Source organism: Malurus melanocephalus, unplaced genomic scaffold (genome assembly GCF_030028575.1).
Source record: "Malurus melanocephalus ecotype Western Australia unplaced genomic scaffold, MMel_1.1 scaffold_102, whole genome shotgun sequence".
Taxonomy (NCBI): Eukaryota; Metazoa; Chordata; class Aves; order Passeriformes; family Maluridae; genus Malurus; species Malurus melanocephalus.
In genome coordinates this window covers 1,512,189-1,529,084 of record NW_026623334.1, presented here as the reverse complement: position 1 = coordinate 1,529,084, position 16,896 = coordinate 1,512,189, and the positions used below count along the sequence as shown (strand labels likewise).

Below are 16,896 nucleotides of genomic sequence, written 5' to 3'. Positions count from 1 at the left end.
CCACACTAACACAGGATGGCATTAGCAGGAGTGGTGGGAGGCTGTTTTGGGGACTGTCCTGTGCCACACAGGAATGGCTGTTGGCTGAATACAGTCATTTTACAGCTGACTGTAAAATGCTATTGAGGTACTCAGTGCACTCTTGGTTTCAGCCAACAAAAGTGGCACATGTCAGAAAAACAGGAATGAACTCTTGACATTTGTGGAATATGTTAATTTGTGTCCTTTAGCCAAAGAGGGGGGAAGAAGCCCTACAAACGAGTTAATTTTGTGGTTGTGCTGCCATCACCTGTTTTTCACTAATCCCCTTAGAGTTAGTTTTTGTATCAAGGATACAAAAGATGCAAGTTGAAACCTGCCTGATCCATTCAGAGTGGGGAACTGGCTTGAGGTGCCCTCTCACCTTGATTATGACTGGATTTTAAAGCCCTTCCTGCTGTCTTTTGAGTTCAATAAGTAACCCAATGGCTTTAAGAAACTGAACAGAGGGTRTCTTAATTTCTTTTGCATCATGAGAGTAGTGGAAGGCCATGCTTTTATTTATACAAGGGAAATAACTTTTCCTGTCAATTTAATAGACAATCTTTGAAAACCTGCTGCAGGTTATTGGTGAGATTTTCTYATGATTTTCTTTTCTAAATTGCAATCGCCATTTTTATCACAAAGAGAGAAAGAAATCTTTTCAATACAATTGTAGATAGCAGTGTATCTCAAGGACATCAATGGGGGATAGTAGAGTCTTTCAGCAGTAAGATTTTGCCTTTGCTGCCAGAAAGGTGTATTTTTTTTTATATCCAATGTAATTAACATGAGAACTATCCCAGGGTAGAAATAATTCACTCTGTGACATAACTGAAATGTCTTGTCTGTGCTGTCTGGTTTTGTTTTTAACCTTGGGCTTAAAAGGAACCAAAAATCTTTAGTTGTAAAAGAGCACATCATCTGCAAAATATTATAAGCCATTTATCTTTATGCACAAATGCCRCCGAGCAGCGCAGCTCCACTTGTGCATCGTTAAATGCACAGACCATACTCATTTTGCCCCTAACTAATAACAGTCTCCCCTAGGAAGGCTGGGTGTCCCAAACAGCATTGRAAGAGGTAAAAGCTGGTGCTGAGGCCAGGCAGAGAGGGATGCTGGCCTCTCTGAGGTTCTGCTGGGGATTGCTGAGTGGCTGCRGGCTCAGTGTGGATGTGCAGGGCTGGAGTTGTGTGTCTGGCTGCAGAGAGCTGCCTGGCTGGGCTCACTCTCTATGAATTGTGGGTTTGCCAGTTCTTTTCCTGCCTGCCCAGGTTTCCCCAGGCAGTGTTTGAGGGCTGCAGCTGAGCCTTCTTGGGTGCTTTGGGTTCTTTTTGGGTTTGTGTCAGTCCCAGGCAGGGGCTGTTCTGGGGTTGCAGCACCAGCAGGATGTGGCTGCCTGGGCCATCCTCCTCTGCTCTTGAGGCCCTTCTGACAAGGAGAAAATTGGCCAAAAGAGCGAATAGATCCTTTGGAGAGTAAGAGTTGTGTGACAGCCCTCCATGTAAGAGCTCCTGTCCTTGTGCTGAGAGCCTGGGTAAGTTGTTCCAGCTGAAGGCTTGCCCYGGTAATTACTCCTGCCAGACAAGCACTCATTCACTGTGAAAGGAGGTTTCTTCAGCCTTGGGTAGATGCCAAGTTAAACTTCCACTAAGATTTCTTATATTTGCAGCCACAATTGATTACTTTTCTCATTATTTGATCTTGATATAGAGACATACGGATTGAGCTATGTTTATATTAACCCCTAAAGATTTTTTTTCTTTAGGAACATCCATCACTGTTGCATGCAAACTGTTCTGCTCTGGCACTCATAGCTGGTATTAGCTAGGGTTTTCTGTATTGCTGCATTGGTATGGATCTGCCTAAAGAGCCACAGTGTTCTCAGCTAACCAAGAAAGCAATAGTGGTTTGTTAGAAAATTTTGCAGGAAAATGCATGCAGACAGCCCTAGAGAGGGTGGGGCATGGCTGTGCATAAACCTAATCGTTGGAAAGGATTTTACAAGTTGACTCTAAAGTATTCACCAGTTACTAACTTTATATATGTAATAAAAATTCTGAGAGAGGGAGAAAAACCCACCCTTTTTCACCGCTGATTTTCAGGAAATTTGATGTTAAAACTTTTAAGAGAGAAGAGGCTCTTGGATGTGAAAAATACCAGGGTAAATTGCCATTTGGTTTTAATTATTTCTGATGTAACACTTTATTCAATAACTGTTTTTATTGTTTTCTGCTCAGTGGTTTTAAATCAGTGGTCTGCAGATTCCTGGGGTTCTTGGACAGCTTGGGATGCCTGAAAGTTATCTTAAGAAAAGCAGGTCTGTTAGGGTGTTTGAGTTTGGTGTCCAAGAGTCTGCTYCATCCCAGGAAAACATTTTGTGTGYGGACAAAACTCAAAAATTGAAAATAACTGTGAGAGTGAAAATGCTCTGAGGCTGTTTCCCTAGAGAGGAGCTTCTAATGAAATCTCTTGTTTCTGTTTTTGGTTATTATTTCCAATTTGTTAGACCCTGTCATTCTTGGTTAAATCTCAGTTGATGGAAGGGTGGAGTGAGAACTTCCACCCTTTCTCCTTTCCTCCTCCCGCCTTTCCAAGCAGGTAATTTGCCTCCTGGTCATTTCTGTGTTTACTTTGGGTGAACTGCCTGATGGAGCTCTCCAAAGTGTCGGAACACATAATTGTGTTCAGCTGTTTGACATGCTTATGTAGATAGCAGGATATTGTTATTAACCTTTTTTCTGTACAAGGCTGAATTCCATGAGTACTTTGGGGTTTAGAGTACTTGGAGAGAGGGGTAAGTTTGTCATGATTTCTCAAGAATAGAAGTAAATACTACCGCCCTTCATTTTTGTCTGTAGCTTTATTTCTGGGCAGTCTGTATTAAAGAGGTTTGTAAATAAACCCCTTCCTTTTTCCGTGGTGTTTGAAGGCCGTGGCCAGATCTGTGTGTGATATGGAGGGGATTGGAATTGCAATGCTGTTATCAGTGTTGTTGCTGTCTCAGTTCTGTCCTTTCCCAGCAGCACAAAGATCTCTGGAGCTGCAGGAAAGGGGTGCAGACACAGCCTGGCAAGGGTGGGGACTGGCACCCTGTCACACATTTTTCCTTCTGTCTGGCACCCTGATTCTTGTGCCAGCTGCTGAGAGGGTTAACAGGGAGCCCTCCTTCCATGCTCACTCAGTTGCAGGGCTTTGTTCTGGTCTCTTCTTCGCTTTGGGGATTTTCCTCCATGGGTATTTGGCTGGCAGAGTGCCTGGGTGGTGGCACGGAGCTTGCAAGGGCACAGCAACAACACAATTGCATCTTCCACTGAGAGCAGGAGTCTGGAAAAGGTTTCTGTGTGTATCTAGGTATCCTCTGATCAAAAGCTTTTCAAACTGCCAGTACAAAGGGACTGTTATCTTGCTGGTGAAAAATTACAGATATTTGCAATCAGTTTGCATCGATCTCTTTGGGGTATTGTGCTGTGCTGATTTAGTAACGTGATAACTTCTGGCACTGCTGCAAAAAGACAAAACAATCTCCGAGATCAGCCTGCAACAATTCRGTATTTTTGGTACCCACTAGCACATCAGTCTTAGAAACAGGACTGCTAAGACTCCCTGGATCTTGTTTAATAAAATCATGCAGTGAGGGCATCATGATTATAAATCACACTTGGAAATTGGCCTGCAGAGTACTCGCTGGGTTATGTGGTGTCGTGTGTTCCCGGCTCCTTTTTAATTTCCGAAAAGAAGGCATATAGCAGCAGCTGGAGCTGGAGGTGGAATTCATTTAGCTTTTTCGAGAAAGCCACTGCCAGCAAAAACCCAGCAGCTCAACAGCCTTTGGTCGTAGAGAGGGGAAAGGGATCCAAGTGACTGGAGCTGGTGTAATGAGAAGGAAAAGAACCAAATGATTTGGCAGCGTGTGAAAGAGGTAAGGATGTGGCAGAGAAAGGAGCAGGAGGAGCTGAAATGAAGAGCAGGAGTAAACAATGTAATTTAACTTATTCAAAAGGGACAGAATGCTTATTAAAGCTCTGAGAGATGATAAATTAGTGCTTTGCTGCTATTGTTATTTCAGATAGAGTTGTCATGTGGTAATGGTGCAGCAGCGAGGGCTGGAGGCTCCCTGATTCATGGAGGGGAATGGAAARTGGGATGTGTGGTTCCATGATTGAGAGCTGGAGCTGATGAGGCACAGTGTGCAGCCCTGGTTCAGGAGAGCATCCCAGAAGGTTGCCATCACATCCTGAGGGGTGGCTCAAATGTGGGTCCTGCTGCCATCAGGACATATCCCACGCTGAGAGCTTTTACCTTGGCCAGGAGGAGCTGTCAAAGCCCTGCTCTGGCTGCTGAAACCCTGTGTGAAACAGCCCCCAGAGCCCCCACCTGCAAATGCTCTTTGCTGCTCCTGTGGCAGCACACGGGGCATCAGGAGATGATTTGAGCTTGTGAAGATTTCCCCTAGGGAATATCGGGCTGGGGGAGGGAATCGCAAAATGGTTCTTATCTTACATTACACAGAATCTCTTGCATTACTTACTGTGGCATATTGTTTCCTCCCACAGAGTTCTGCTCAATCGCTTTCAGGAAGAGGCTACTCCGTAAGTCATTTTACAGCTAATTCTTTCACTTCTGTTGATGTTGATTRCAGAGGTTTTGCACTAGCTCTTGCACAGCCACTGACATGGAAGAAATGCAGAACAGAAGCAGGGTGAGAGCACAGGGCTGTGGTGAACCTGGCAGGGGGACAGCCCTGACATGTGAGAGCGCATTAAGAGCCTGCAGGCTTCTTAATTTAATGTTACACTTATAGGGAGGGGGGTTTTGTCAGTTTGTGGTGTTTCAGCTGTATTTCAGCTACATAGCCACCTCTGGAGAATTACAAGAGTGGGGAGWGTTTTAAACAGCAGCAGGAGATGCTTGTCTCCTCTCCTCCCTGCCCCAAACAGGTTTTCATTTGTGTGTTAAATGCAATCATCAAACATACAATTGCTCCCATTTTACGAAGAATTGTGACCCTCACCATTGTGAACAACAAAAAAGTCAGTATTCTGTTATTTAGAAGCTCTGAGCTCTAGACCAAGCTCACCTGTTTTCAGATGAGGRTGTTGCTGGTGTTTTCTTCACAGGAGGGCCCCAATGTTTTAGGGTGGTGTTATAGGGTCAGGACACGTCTGCCTGTGTATGCCATGTACCAGACATGTTTAATTGTCCATTTCTGTTCATGTGTACCTTATCTGTGTGTGCAATAATGACATTTCTTCATATAGAGGTGGATTAATTTGTTTATTTTGGGTGTGTTTTCTGCTCAGCTGTCCAAAAAGGCAGGCACAGACATCACTGAGTAGAGTAAAGCAGAAATAGGAGAGGGCGTGAGAGGCTTAGCAGAGTCAACATGAAAATTCCTGGAATCACATTATATCTGACTCTAAAAACAAATGTATGGTGGGGAGATATGATACCCTGCTTGTTCAGCCAGTGAGTCAYGTGTAGGGAAAAGGTTACAGATGAAGGTAAATGCAAATCTGAATGTCTCAGTCCAGAGAATAATTCCTGCCTACACTGACTGACAGTAATTGCTGTTTTCACAATTTCTGCCATGATAAAGTTTTGCCTTCTAGGTGAATGGTCCCAGACTGTTTCATACCAAGAGCTAAAGCTGCTCCTTCTCTATAGAACCAGAACAAGGGTGGATTTTATATACCTCAGGAAGCTGATGTGGAGGCCTGAAACACATTTCTTTTTACAATAACCACCAGAATTGTTTTCTTTCAATAATTTATGTTTTAAGTTAAGGGCTGTCTGATAGAACTTTYGAGCTTCTACCCAGTGCACAAAGAGAAAAAATTGCCAGGCAGTGCAGAATTTATGGTCTGATTTCATAGGAACACTGTCTCATGCCATCATGCATATTATCAGAAATTCATGATACAAGATTAAGTAAATTTTCATCATAAAACCATTACAAAATAACATATGACTTGAAAAGTCTCATAGTTTTAATGAAATAATGTCACAAATTTTTAGACAGTAATTACATGTCTACTAAGTACCCTCCTGTCTTAATCTTGCCAGTATCCCAGGTGAGTAGCATTGCTTAATTCATTGAGGGATGAGGAATGTTTGCTCTAGGACCCATTTTTTGCTRCTTTCCCTGCACAGGGACAATCAGATTCAGCAAAGCTTCTAAAGGCAGATGCTTTATCTTCTATTTGTCTGTGAAGTGCCATGCATGCCCATGGCACCACATAAATAATAATGAATCATCTTCACAGATTTTATGACTGAGGGCATGGTTTGGGAGCTAAGCAATTTCCCAGTGGCTATAACATAGGTTGCAAAACCGTAATGGAAAAAGGCCAAAGAATTCTTCTCAGAGTCTCAAGGCCAATAAATCATAGGACTGTTTTCTTCCATTGCTGGCTATTCAGAAATTTACTTTTGTTTCTCAGAGAAATGATTTTGGGAAAATTACTAGCTCCTTCTCTGTGCATRTGTGGGGACAAGGGTCTCTTGTTTCACCAGCCCATAACTTCTCCAGGGAGGTAAGAGCTTTCTGCATAGGGCAGTATTTTGAGGCTCTGAGTGGTGTGAACTGGCATTGCTTTTCTTTATGGACTRTTATTTTCCCTGTTGAACTGCCTTCTTCCCTACCATGTGCCAGCTCCTGAGTCTGGCTGTTTTCCCCAAGACTCTGATGCTGCTTTAAATTGWTTTAGCAGAAATCAGAGACTGCCACTGCCAGCACTGCCAGCCCTCAGTGGCCAGCCGATTCTCCCAGGTGGCACAGAGATGTTCAAACAGCAGATCCAGACAACTGGCCCCACACCAGGAGCTGTCCATATCATCTTGTCACAGTTTTCATTTTCCCATGAAAGCAGCTGCGACATGAAGTCACTGCTTTGGCTCTGGCCCTGTTTACATTGATTGGGCTGTTTCCCAGGCGTGGTGAGAGCAGTGGTAGGGAGGCACAGAGGAGACACCGCAGTGTTGGGTGTTCCTCCTGCTAGCTGTGCTGGTGGCTCGTGCTGTTCAAAACTCATGGAACGAGGATCTGTGTCGAAGTTCTCGTGCTGGGTTCCATCAGCAGCTGTTTAAACACCACAAACTACTCAGTGCGTGCTCAGTTTTAATTTCCTCGCTCTGAATCCGCACACTTCGCCATTCACTCRCTTCAGCTGTCCTCACAGAGATGTTTGCCTTCAGAATCATTTGTAGAAAACGCACATTTTAAGGAAATGAGCATTTGCAAAGAGAGAACTTAAAACCTGCAGTAGGAATCTCGGGTGAAAAAATCTCAATCCAAGGTTGGGCTCATCCAGCTGAGCCATCGAGGGCTGTCTGGGCAGGCTCCTTAGTGAAAAACCTCATCCATAAAATACAGACTCTGGAGCTAGAGTCAGGAAGAAAACTAAATGCAAGTGTCTAAAAAATTAACTCCTGAGTGTTGGACATTCCAGCAACTTCCTTGACTTCAGGCTTCCCATGGAACRTTACGTGCCTAAATAAGGACCATGCTTGAAATAACTGAAATTCTGGTCTAATTGAAGTTACCACATAACCTCTAGTGAGCTCCAGCTGCACCTAGATTTAATTTGAGCCTCAGAACCAGCATGAACAGTGACCTGGCACAAAGTTTCAGAGTTTGTCTGTACATTCCGCAGACAAAATTTCTTGTAACCCTCGTTCTCAAAATAAAGTTTCAGATGGCATTTACTTTTMCTTGGATAGGATGAGAGATTTCCATGTCTGTACTGCTGCTGCAAGCTCCTTATCTCATCAGTAGCATGTGTTTCATATCCTTATCTCATTAAATGTATACTTTCACTGTGCTGAGAAATGGAACACGAGTTTGTTTATGGAGGTTAATATCTCATTCCCTCTATGACTTGATGGTTACATTTGTGTGATAAACTACTCCAGCCATTTGTCACATTTCCTGCATGCACACATGAGATTGGTGATCTCAGTCAGAGAGGTCTGTCTGTCCTCTGGGCTGAGAAAACAGATTTTCTTTTTTTGGTGWCAAAGAAGCCTGTGCAGCTGAAAATGCACTGATTTGCTAACAGGTACACTGAGAATCAGAAATTAGGATTAATTGAGGTTTCTGTATATCACTGGTACATATCCACCCTGTGGCATTTGTCAGATTTATTTCTGATAGTTCATTTAGAACTGAACATAAAGCAGTTACAATGAATATAATATCAGTACAGTTTATTATTAATGGCTAAAAAGTTGCAGTTTTTTATAAGGTTGAGCACACTGCACAGGCAAACCCAAGCTGCAGTTGAACTTAGTGACTGAGTTTTGTAGAGAGCATAGAAGAGGATAAAGCTGAGGAATATGTGGTAGCTTAAAAAAATAAACAGAAAACCTCTTCCAATAAATCATGTAGTTTATTTATAGAGCATCTGTGCAGCTGTTCGTCTTCTGAAATGGAAGGGGCTAAAATGTGGGAGTGAATAAAAGAATAAACTTGAAGGCAAATGGATGGCCAGTGAGCCAACCTGTCTGAGTGTGCCTTGGAACGAAAGTACAGGAGGATGAGACGTCTTTGTTTGGTTTTATTTGTTCTTGAAAGGGGTTTTTTTTAAAAAAAAAAAATAAAAACAGTAACATACACTTGGCAACAGCAGCAGCTGATTTTTATTCTGAGCTTCTGTAAAATATCAAAGTCTTTGTAGCCTAGTCAAATCCCTGGCAGCTGATCAAATTCTGTTGATTTTACATCTTCCTTGTTGAGCGCCGGAAACCAGTGTCTCAGATAGCTGGGGCTGGAGCTCGTGGACAGAGGGAAATGTGCACAACACCACAAGGCTTGCAGAGACTCTGGGGTCACCCAGAGTCAGCTCAGWGCTTGGTGACACTGCTTGGTGACAGAGCCTGACAACAGTCACCTTGTCCTTGGGGTGAGGTTGATCCTGAGGTGGCACAGGCAAGCACTGGGRAGGGTTTAACCACCCTGAGCCTGCTGCACAGCCTGCCTGTGCCCCAGCCTGCCCCTCCTGCCTGTTCCTCTCAAATGACCTCGTTCATTTTTGGAACTGGCTTTGCAGTCTCTGGCACAGATTTACAGGACTCCTCTCCTGTGCAATGTGCTGGGTGTTGCTGTACAGTGGGGCTGTCACCCAGCGTGGTGCCCACAGCCTCCCTGCCCCTGTCACATCTCTTTAGCTCATGTCCAGGGGTGCAGTGCCAGGACAGCCCGTTCTGAGCTGCAGTTGCCCTGATTTGCAGCACAGAGATGGTGCCCAGCACGGCTGCAAAGTGCTGGGGAATCACCAGCCAAGGAGCTGTTGACTGTGCAGGTTTAGATCCCCTGTAAAGCTCTTCTCATGGCCTCTTTCAGTTTGGTGCCAGCTCCGTGCAGTTGTGTGCAGCCCTGGAGCAGATGTCCATTCTGTTGTCACACCAGAACCCCTCGGGGTGTGCATGGGCTCACAGCTCCAGTGTCGTGATCACAAAACTTCAGTGAGGATCACACCAGCAGCACTCCCTGATCCATTCTGTGCTTCAATGATGCTCCTGTGCTCTTAGGCTGAGCCCAAATTAGGACTTGGAGAAGCACCTTCAACAGCATCTTTTCTGTTCAGGCCTTAAGTCAGTACCAGTTCTCCCCAMGACCCTGAGGATGTTTGTATACCTTGACATCTTTGAGATGGCCATGGAGGAACTGATGTCCTGAGGAATATAAGTTGCTCCACAAAGATAACAAAATTATGGCAATGAAACATGAAATTCTTSTGTCTGGGAATTCCTGTGTGCTTCCCTCATGGTGTGGAAGCACACTCGGTGAGCAGAGGCACGTTGGAATTGTGACTAACGGGGTTTCTCCACCTGCTGCTCTGTCACACACTAATGAAAAATCTCTTCTGTAGGTGGGGAACATTTCTTGGCTGGGCTGGAAAATTCATTGTATTTTAGGRCCTCTGATAAATTAGCATTTTTCCGTGCCAAAAATCAATATTGGAAACAGAGCTCTTGTTATGAATCTAAAACTCCTTGAACTGGAGCCAAAGTTAAATGATAAAACTGAATTTAATACCTATTTCCTACAATAGTGTGCCTGTGGGCTGGCAATGTGAGCAAGACTTTCTGGGCAAGATTTATGAATAGGGGAGTAATAATTCCAAAATAAGCATCAATCTCCTTTTGCAATGATGCCAAGCATAAAAGAGGGACTCTAATTGTCTCTTGCTTCTGGACAAGAAGAAGAATGGCAGATAGGTCCCCTTCASGTGGAACAATACTCTGTCTTCTTTGAAGACAGAGAAAAGAAAAAGGGATTGTAATAAAGTGATGTGGCCTGCAAGTGCAATGACAGCACAATGGATTAAAAAAGATAGAAAAATAAGAATATGGAATGGAAGCATAAAGTATTTTGAAAGGAGTTTTCCCTGTAAGATACCAGGAATTTTAGACAGCCAGGAATAAAATGGTAGGTGTCCATCCAAAGCCTTTAACTTTTGCTGGTTTTCTTTTCTTGTGTTCCTAAATAGCCTCACTTCACAAAAACAATCCCCATGCTTGAATTCACCTGGACAGGSTGAGTTCATGGATAAATAAAGAGTTTGTTTGCTTTTTGTGCCGTGTGGGATGGAGCCAGGTTGCTGTGAGCCAGCTGAGGAGCTGGCCCCTTGGCTCCAGGGACTGTCCCATAAGCCATGAGCTCAAATTGAGCTGAGTAATTAGTACACATATTATTCCAGATCCGTGGGAGCTCTTTTAAAGGTTTTTGAAATGTCCCATGAAAAGCTTAAGCAGAAGTACAAACATAAATAAACTACATACTTCAGYTTTACAAATATTGGAGCCCATGAACTTCCTTACGACACATTTTCCTTTAGAAGTTCCCTTTTCTGAAAGTCTGTTTCTTCTTAGATGACCTCTGCTTTTAATTAGGATGAAAAGTCCCATGGATTTTGCCTCATCTCCACGGCCATAAGCAAGCACAAAGGGCTCTCTGGCTGAGTTTGCCCTGCCTGAGCAATGCCCTTGGCAGAGGGTGTCCAGGGCAGGATGGGGATGGGATGATCCCAATTTCCATAAACCCCCCAGCTGCAGGGAGGCACAGCCAGCTGACACCAGGAACCCTCGAGGGATGGGACATCTGACTGCTGTGTGATTTCTGCCCGTGGTTTTAATCTGTGTGTCTCTGCCCTCCGCTCGGGGCAGCGGGGGGGACAGGGCTCTAATCTGACTAGAAAGGCACTATTGTTAAACAGATGCATCCCCCAAATTCCCAGTGCTCCTTGGCTTTGGGGCTGGGATAACCYCGCTGTCACCGGCCTCGCACGCTAAAATGAAAAGTTGTCCTAAATCCATCTTGAATTCACCAGCCTGGAAAGGATTACATCCTGCTGAAGAGGAAAGGCAAAGGATTTTGAGAATGTCTGGTCTTTATTTCTGGGCCTTTTTGATTAAGACTGTCCTGAAGCAGTTGTGTCATATGTGCTGTGGCTTTCTTTGTGTAGCAGGGCAGGGCATTTGCTGTCTATCTCAGCTGTTTTCACGTTGTTGTTTGCTCTCATGACTCTCTTGCTTTAGAATCCATTGCCTTGTTGTAACTGTTCCCCTTTTCCAAAGCCAACAAAAAGATGATTAAAGCAGACAGCTGATTAGAATCAGGGCTCCTTACCTAACTAGCACAGTGAGCAGGGGTTAAGTGTGGGGCCTCTTGGGGGATTTGCTTTTGATTTTTCCTTAATTCTCTGATAGTCTGGTGCAGTGAGAATGGGCAGTGCTGGGGTTTTATAACCACAGGGAGGGTTAAACCAGCCCATTTTCCTGCGGGCTGCCTGTGTGCTGGTGTTTGTTGTGCTGGGTTCTGTGGAAGGTTCCCCAGAGGAAATTCAYGGGGCTGGGTGGAACAGGGGTTCACACTCTCTTGTTTTTGTCTCATATTTCACTGTGCCCTTGCAGAAACTGCACCCAAACCCATTGCGTGTAAGGGGAGCAGCAGAGGAAATAACAGTGCCACTGCAGAATGCAGTTGTAGAAATAAAAGATGAACATGTTTTGTTGGCCTTGACAGTTGGTGAACAAGAGAGATCAAGGAAAAGGAATCGATTGCATCAACTTTGTGGGTGTTATTGGCATTAGAGAACACTGTCTGTCGTCTTCAAGCATCATAAATATTTAATTGTGCAGCTCAGTGGAATACCCTGATTGCTTATCARTCCCAAAATGGTTTTCCCTATGTTGAACTGTATTGAAATAAAGTAGCCCAGAGAGGTTAAGTTCTTTGGGTGATGGTAAAACTARTCACTGCACATCCAGAGTGCAGGCAAGGTTCCTGTAGGTTGGTGGATTTTACTCAGTTTCATCACTTGTATTTCTTCCTTGTCACCTTTTTTTTTTTTTTTTAACTGAGATCTGTTATTATAGGCGAGAGAAATCTTCAGTTTCTTCCCTGTCCTAACAGAAATGCAGCTTTAATTTAGCAAAACAACAGATGCAACCCTAAGTCAGCTCTCACACCAAAGAAAACTTTTGGTAACATGCTGAAGGTGTGGGGGCTCTGCTGTGAAAGCTGCAAATGGGTGGAAATCTGCCGTAGGCTGAGGTTTCTCTCCTTCTCAGTTCGTGTTTCAGCCTGGATGCGATAGAGCTGGCTGCTAAAATGTGAATAAACTGGGCCATGTGGTTGCTGTGCAGTGGGAAGGCAGCGCTGCTCCGTTGCTGTGGGGTGAGAGAACAGAGGGGCTCGGTGCTGCTGTCCCTGGGCAGGTGGCTCAGGGAGGAGCCTGGGCTTTGGGCTGCCTTTCTAGGAACTGTTCAACTGAACAGTGAAAGAGTCACTGAGGAGCAGCTTTGTTATCTGCAGTGCGTTGCTGGAAAAGGAACATTGAGATGCAMACCCAGGTCAGCCATGTGAGATGGTTTCTACACAGGGTCAGTGTTTTCACTTCCCGCTGCMTCAGCATTTCAGCAGCACAGTTCCTCGTGGTCCACACCAGCCACAGTCACCATGATCTGCTGGTAACATTTTAGAAAGGTGTCCTTTCTCCTTTTAATAGCAAATAAATAAATGAAACTGTATGAGACTCCCCATGAGACGCCAAAGGACCAACTGCAATTCTGCAAAGCCAGGGAATGCAGGGCAAGGRCAGAAATGTAAATCCATTGTAACTTGGGTGTGAGTTGGGAATCACACAGGGATGGGAGGTCTTTCCAATATCATTGGGTAATTTTGTAAGGCCAAAATTTCTCTGCTTGGGTAATTTTGGTCTTTCCAATACCATTGGGTAATTTTGTAAGGCCAAAATTTCTCTGCTTGTTCCTTGTCTCATTTATTAAATACCTTTAGGGAGGCAAAGATGTAATTCTGAAATTCACAATTGCAGTATCCAAAAGTTATTTTAAAATCCTTCAGTCAATGATACTTAATTTCATGGATAAATTTTTAACTTCTAGTTCAGAATACCCTGTGCTCCACCATAGTTTTCAGGTGATTGTAGCTGTTCTCTCTTTTCTCAGCTCGTCACAGGTCAGAAACTCAAAGGCATTGAGGTTGAGTAAAACAATTGTTCATCAYTCTGAGCTCTGCTTTGCTTTTGTGGGAATTGTCTGCTTCTGCAGCGCCTTCAGTTTCATTACTTGTTATAAAGTTTGGTTTACTAACCTGCTCTTGGAACAGACACAACCACCAAAGCTGCTTTTTAATTAGCCCAGTGGCCCATCCGGTGTGGATGTGCTGCCGTCCTGGCTGCACAATGCACTTCCAATGAAAGGGAACAGTCTGCCACCGAGTCTTGTAACCTTGAGGTCAGTTTTGAGCTCARAATTGCTTTTGATTATGGAGTTAGTATGTGTCTCAAAAATACAATAAAAAATCCAGCGAGCTCTAGCGGTCCTCACACAGAGCTGCTGAGTTACACACTCGAGTGGTATCACATCTAGATTTTAATGGAATTAACTGCTTTGTTTATAGATYCTTTCCAGATGCTGTGCTTCTGGTTGTGAATATTCAGAGGTTTGTAGTCAGAACGATGGAAAATTGGCATAGTTACATCACTGTGGACAGGGAATGTAGCCTGCTTCATACCTTTCTGTCTGCATTTCATCTCTGTGCTATATGATGGACTTTGTGCCTGAACACTTATAGCCTAGATCTGTAGTAACCTGAGGAATTTTCTTGTCTGACTAACTCACCACATGTGTTCACCAGAAAGCCTCAGGAYGCTGGCAGTTTTTGGGAAGATGTTAGATGTAGCTGCTAGGTGCTTYATTTTTTTTAGACTGGCACATTATCTGTAAACAATAAGAAATTTCAGGSTTGATTAAGAAGCTATCATGTGTGGCTCTTGGGTTTTCTGGACAGGGGGTTGAAATSGTTCATGCTGCCCTTGAAATCAGCTCATCAAAGCAGGACAATTTTTGGACATCCTGTAGCAATTAGAGTGCTGTAGATGAGGGATGGTACAGACTGTGTAGTGTGTGCTTTGAACTCATGAAGCAGCATTCTCAGACCAGTTGGTAATCACCAAAGGRAAAAAACCATTGCATTTGAGGCGGSTAAAACACACACACGTTTTACTGGATTGATGAAATCCTGCCATCACCTGCAGGGYAGCAGCAGCACCGAAGAGCTGAGAAGCTAAACTTAGTGGGATACTTGTAATGAGCCAAAGATTCAGAATTTGATCTCAAAAATCACGTGTCTAAAAGGCTTTCTCTGCGTGCAGTGTTGACACAAGCGTGGTTGCAAAACTCRTGACCAAAGTTAGATCAAACCTCCCCTTCCAGTTCACAGAACACATCCTCCCCACATMTTCATGTCTCTTCCTAAGCTGTTTAATAGCATCTAGTAGCACACTGGTTTAAGGGAAAAAGAGCTTGAATGATGAAGGTTGGGATGTCACAGTGGCGATGCCCGAGGCCCCAGAGCTCTGTGTGACTGGCAGGCATCGAGCTGTAAAGGTGCAGGGCGCTCACAGATTTTCCTTTCCCCTGGAGATTCGTTCTCTGAGGAGCCCTAATTCAGTTCATTTCTAGAGAGCCGGGGAAGAGGGCAGGAGAGAATAATAAATRGTCCCTTGAAAACAAGAGGCAGCACTAAAGGCCACACAGCAACCCAAACAGCCCATTTAACTGCAGCCAGTTTCCTGCTGAAGATTCATTTCGAAGAGATTGCGAGAGCCCTCCAACAGGAAGCTGCAGCTTCACCAAAACGGTTTCGCTATCAGYGTGTTATCTGTGGTCATTCCCCTCCACAGCTTGTGGCCGCCTTCTGGTTAGCAGAGAGAGACACTTTGAGCTGAGCTGGCATCAGTTCCCACCTACTTAATCAGCCAAGTTGTGAGCGGTGTGGTTAGCTCAAATCCCCTGGTCGCCTTGTGGATTGCCCGTGACAGGAAGGGGGAGATGCATTGAGTGGTTCCGACAGGAATAGCTTGGTTATCTGATGGTCACCCCAGAGACTGATAAAATTGTGTGAGCTCTTTTCTGAGAAGACATCAAAAAAAGCAGAAACTGTAGTCTCTAACCACCTGAAGAGTTTACAACGTCAGGGGAAATTTTGCTTATCTTGAAAGCCTCAAAACTGTTAAGCCGCCTTCACCACTGCAGACCGCAGCGCTGCCTCAGAGCCAAGGGCAGACCAGCGTGTGCAGAGCTGTAAATTCTCACTGAGGAAACRTGATCGTTCACATCTTCCAAAATTACCCTGGCGCTTCAAATTCAGAGGTGAACGGCTTGTAACATACGAGAGGAACCGGGCTTTTCCGAGGAAGCGTGCTCTGTATTTTTAGAAAACTTGGCCTCCTCGAGTCTGGCGTGTTGTCAGGAGTTTGGGCATACAAAGTGATGAATCACTTTTCAAAGTGTAGCCTGTTTGATGGGCCTGGATTGATCTGAAGCCAAAGTGGTGGTGGCTGTGACAAGGCCTTGTAAAGGTTAAACAGAAGAGGTGGTCATGTCCTGGGGACCACTTAGGGCACTTGGTTTGGTTTTGTCCTGTRTTTGCTGAGCAGATTTCAGGATCAGAATGGATTTCTGAGAGAAACCTTAAGCAAATGAGGTTTTAAATTAGTTCTTTCAAAGAGGCCTTGGGTGGGTTCTTCTGAGCCTCAGTGCCTGAGTATCTCTAGCCTTAAAATGGGGTAGTGGCACTTTGGGTTTTTTTGAGCCGTGTGGATGGGAGAGTGTTTTACTGAGTATTTGCTAAAATAGGGGAGGTAGTTCTGAAGATCCGCTTCATTTTTTTGTCTAGTGCCCGGAGTGTAAAGAGCTCTGTGCTGCTGGTCCCATGTCCATTCTGACCATCCCTCTCCTCAAATCCATGGCTGGTCCACAGCCCTCATGCCCATCACAGCAGCCCTGGGCATTCCAGCCCCTGCTGGCCTCGGAATAAAAGCAAAGGTGGGCTCTGGCAGCACAGCTTCAGCCCATGCCTGCACATCTCCAAAATTCACACTGAATTTGCACAATGTGGTGTGTGATTTGTAGCTGTAACAATCACTGTGATGAAATCCAGCCCGTCTGCTGTTTTTGTTCTGGTTTTGAAATCAAGGCTGGGTGTTTGTAAGGGYGTGTGTCCGTGCTGGAGGCGTGAGAGATGCTTTAGTCTGCTGACGTTGTTTGGCTCAGCCTCTGTCAGTGACAACCACAGCAATCAGTGCATTTTGGGCTCAAAGCTATTTCCTTTCCTGCTGCAGATTATGTCTGGTATGCATAACGTGTTAATTTAACAAAGCAGTTCTTTTGATACTGCTTTAATTTTTTAACAACAGCTCCGAGGCAATGATGTACAGATTATATAGTGTCAGTTTCCCAATTAAAGTTTTACAGGAAAATACTCTGGTTTTGCTTTAAGCCTGTTTTGAATTCTTCCTTCTGGCACTTGTGCAAATGGAAACTGTGCTATTGCAAAGCATCCATTT

The 16,896-nt window shown here is 44.4% G+C and overlaps 1 protein-coding gene across 16 annotated transcripts in view; it reads left to right on the top strand.

Moving 5' to 3' along the window:
* The window catches only part of FBRSL1 (fibrosin like 1), a 490,798-nt gene that overhangs the window by 217,945 nt on the left and 255,957 nt on the right, over positions 1-16,896 (top strand). For 14 of the 16 annotated variants that reach the window (XM_057369099.1, XM_057369098.1, XM_057369100.1 and 11 more), the window contains exon 4: positions 4,576-4,611. The exons of the other annotated variants lie outside the window; for them this stretch is intronic. In XM_057369099.1, the coding sequence (XP_057225082.1) occupies positions 4,576-4,611 (36 nt within the window). The remainder of the gene's footprint in view (positions 1-4,575; positions 4,612-16,896) is intronic. 16 annotated transcript variants of the gene reach the window in all.